General features: G+C 49.4%; 1 protein-coding gene across 1 annotated transcript in view; it reads left to right on the forward strand.

The window, feature by feature from the left end:
- EIF3D (eukaryotic translation initiation factor 3, subunit D) overlaps positions 1-2,598 on the forward strand; it is a 6,665-nt gene extending 4,067 nt beyond the window's left edge. Inside the window, exons 11-14 of the mRNA XM_010011395.1 lie at positions 5-72; positions 298-427; positions 912-1,054; positions 2,310-2,598. Coding sequence (XP_010009697.1) covers positions 5-72; positions 298-427; positions 912-1,054; positions 2,310-2,598 — 630 coding nt within the window. The remainder of the gene's footprint in view (positions 1-4; positions 73-297; positions 428-911; positions 1,055-2,309) is intronic.
- The last annotated feature ends 866 nt before the right edge of the window (positions 2,599-3,464 follow it).

The raw sequence follows: 3,464 nt of genomic DNA on the forward strand, positions 1-3,464 counted from the left end.
CAAGTTTCCCAACCCAAACCCCTTTGTGGAGGATGACATGGACAAAAATGAAGTAGCATCTGTTGCATACAGGTATGTTGATATCTTTCACATGCCCAGGTTTGGCAAGAGGGCAGGATGTCAGCATGATACAGAGGCAGAACAAGCTGAGAGTGTTATTGATAGAAGCTTTACCATGAGTGGGGTTTCTGGATGTCCTCACAGGACATCCAGGGGGGAAAGGATTTTGCTGAGCACTTGCATGGATCTGGATAAGAACAAGAGTTAGAAATGACCTGCTGGTTTGTTTGGTGGCAGATACCGAAGGTGGAAGCTGGGAGATGATATAGATCTCATTGTCCGCTGTGAACATGATGGAGTGATGACAGGAGCTAATGGAGAGGTGTCATTCATCAACATCAAAACGCTGAACGAGTGGGATTCCAGGGTGAGGAAGAACGGGATCCCAAAGCTAGCTCTAAGAGCTGCACTGCTGCCTGACCTGCCAGGTACAGCAGGCAAGATGAGACTAAACATCTGGTGGTGTCCCCCAGGTCGTTATGTTCCACCAAAGTAGTGTAACTTTGGTGGACAAGCAGTGCTGGTGGGGTTCTCCTCCATGTGTGAGGTAGCTGGTTTGAACCCTCTTGTTCTCAGTTGTTGAGCGCAGTAGCTAGTCTGTTCCCATGCTTCCCATGAACTCTACCCTTACAAACTTCCCTTCCTAACCAGTGCCCCAAACATTGGCCAATACTTGTGGTTTACATTTCTCCCTTTCCCAGTGCAAGAGCTTTACCTGTAGGTTGCTGTTGGCATTCCCTCACATGATATTGTAAGGTAGACAAGAAACTTCTCTGTGGGATGTCAAGATGGCAGAAGAGATGACTGCTGCTGGCTTCTTAGGCTGACCCTTACTTTGATTTCCCTCTCAGTACTGCAATGGAGTAGACTGGCGCCAGAAGCTCGACTCTCAGAGGGGAGCTGTGATTGCCACAGAGCTGAAAAACAACAGCTACAAGTTAGCCCGCTGGACATGCTGCGCGCTGCTGGCTGGATCAGAGTATCTTAAACTCGGGTAAGATGGGGTTTTCACACCAAGTATCTTTCAGGTGCATTTCCCTTGATGTAACCCAGTATATATGTCCAAGTGAACCGTCTGTAGAATGAGTAATCATAATATCGCCCCATGTGTTGAATGGACAGGAGGAGAAGGTTTGCAGTGAGCACACAGGCCCTAGTGTGAGCTGCTTCTCCTCAGCATCCAGCTGCTGTGCCCCGCGCTCTGACTGACCTTGGGAGGCCTAGCACGTGTTTTGTAATAACCTTTCAAAGCAGCTTTATATGGTCAGGATGATAATTGGGGCTGTTCCAGCCTGGAGAAGAGAAGCTGCATGGACCTCACAGCAGCCTTCCAGTATCTGAAGGGGGCCTACAAGGATGCTGGAGAGGGACTCTTTCTTCATCAGGGACTGGAGCGATACGACCAGGGAGAATGGGTTTAAACTTAAACAGGAGAAGTTCAAGTTAGATATAAGGAAGAAGTTCTTCACTGTGAAGGTGGTGAGGCACTGGAATGGGTTGCCCAAAGAAGTTCTAAATGCTCCATCCCTGGCACTGTTCAAGGCCAGGTTGGACAGAGCCTTGGGCGATATGGTTCAGTGTGAGGTGTCCCTACCTATGTCAGAGGGGGTTGGAACTAGATGATCTTAAGGTCCTTTCCAATCCAAACCATTCCGTGATTATGTGATGGGCAGGTGGTCTTCACAGCTTTCAGGCTGTTTGCCTAGATTGCCAACAGGAAAATAAATGCAGGGACTGTGCTGTTTCTCAGGAATTTGACTGAGCTCTTCAGTGCCCTGCTGCTGGGAGATAGGGTGGACAGGGAGGGGTATGGCCACATGCTATTTTGAACTGCCAGTTTAAAATCTGCTGGGTCTGTGCTGTGGATAATGAATAAGAGGAGGTTGCTGATCTGGTTCTGGTGGTTCTGCAGTCCTAGGTTCAGTCCTTGGATATGGGACTGATACACTTGCAGCTGCTTAATTCCAAAGTCCCTGCTAATCGTGCTATTGCTTAATTTTTATCTGTGGGACAAATTCTGCTGTATCTTCTGTACCATCCCATCTGATTTGGGGCGGTGGAAGCATTCCAGGTACACTATTGATTGACAGCTTGTAGACAGGAGATCCTCTTAGCTTACAGTGTGGGAGTTTTTGAATTTTTCAGCCCAGAAAACAAAACTAAGATGATGGCACTGATTTTCTTGCTGTCATTCTCCTGGTTGGGTTTAATCTCCTGATGCCCCTCTGGTTACTTCTTGCCCTCCCCAGGTACGTGTCCCGTTACCACGTGAAGGACTCTGCCCGCCATGTGATCCTGGGCACACAGCAGTTCAAGCCAAATGAGTTTGCCAGCCAGATTAACCTGAGTATAGAGAACGCCTGGGGCATCCTGCGGTGCGTCATTGATATCTGCATGAAGCTGGATGAGGGGAAGTACCTCATCCTTAAGGATCCCAACAAGCAGGTGATCCGGATCTACAGCTTGCCCGATGGCACCTTCAGCTCTGATGAAGATGAGGAGGATGAGGAGGAAGAGGAGGAGGAAGAAGGTTCGTAGCAAATAGGGTGATTTGTGCTTTTAAGAGATGACGTGGTCTGGATGAAAAGGGGTGGCCTGTGGTGAAGACACAATCTAAAGGGTGAGATCTGACCAGTGCAATGGCAAGAGAAGAGCAAGGCTGGAGAACTCACAGTTCAGAGGATGAGACCAGCGGTGGAGCAGCTGTGGGTGATGTTGAGAAAACTCAGATGGAGGCAAAAAGGGCGTTGGAAAAGCAGATGTCACGCCTTGGTGTGGATGCTTAGTGAGGACTCATTTTGGCAGGGGTTGGGGAGAGGACCCAGAGCCCCAGCTGGGGAAACAAAGCCTGCTGAAGGAGCCTTTTGTTCAGCAGCCCCAGGATCAGGGGCAGTGCGTGGGTGCCCATGTCTGCTGGTACCAGCATATTGGTTTAGTAGAGTTTTAGAAACAGGAGTGACCAGGTCAGCACATTAAGAACACGCGGCGACCAAGCCTGACTCTGATGGCTCAGGGAAGGCTTCTATAAAGCAACTGGTGAAGCTGAGCTCTCACTAGCAGGTCATTGAGGAGTTCCAGAGGCCTGGTGGTGCTGCAGTGGGCAACAGGGAAACCATTTGACCCAGAGATCTTGCTTCTGTGATACACAAAACATCTTCCAGCCATTTTGAGTGTTTCTGGCAGGGGCAAGAGCTGTAAACTTAGTTCTTACTATGGAATTTTAGGTCTCTGCATCGTTTGTCCAGGAATGTAAATTGTACTGTTGTTCCAAATATGTGGTGTTGGCTGACAGCCCGGTTTGGGGGGGTGTCAGGCACGCTGAGATGGGATGGATCCCTCGGGTTTTTCCCTCGTTCTTTGTGGTGTTTCCTTGGCCGAGAGAGTTGGCCAGCGGGAGAGGGGTG

The sequence above is a fragment of the Nestor notabilis genome, unplaced genomic scaffold (genome assembly GCF_000696875.1).
Source record: "Nestor notabilis isolate BGI_N333 unplaced genomic scaffold, ASM69687v1 scaffold31193, whole genome shotgun sequence".
In the NCBI taxonomy this organism is placed as follows: Eukaryota; Metazoa; Chordata; class Aves; order Psittaciformes; family Psittacidae; genus Nestor; species Nestor notabilis.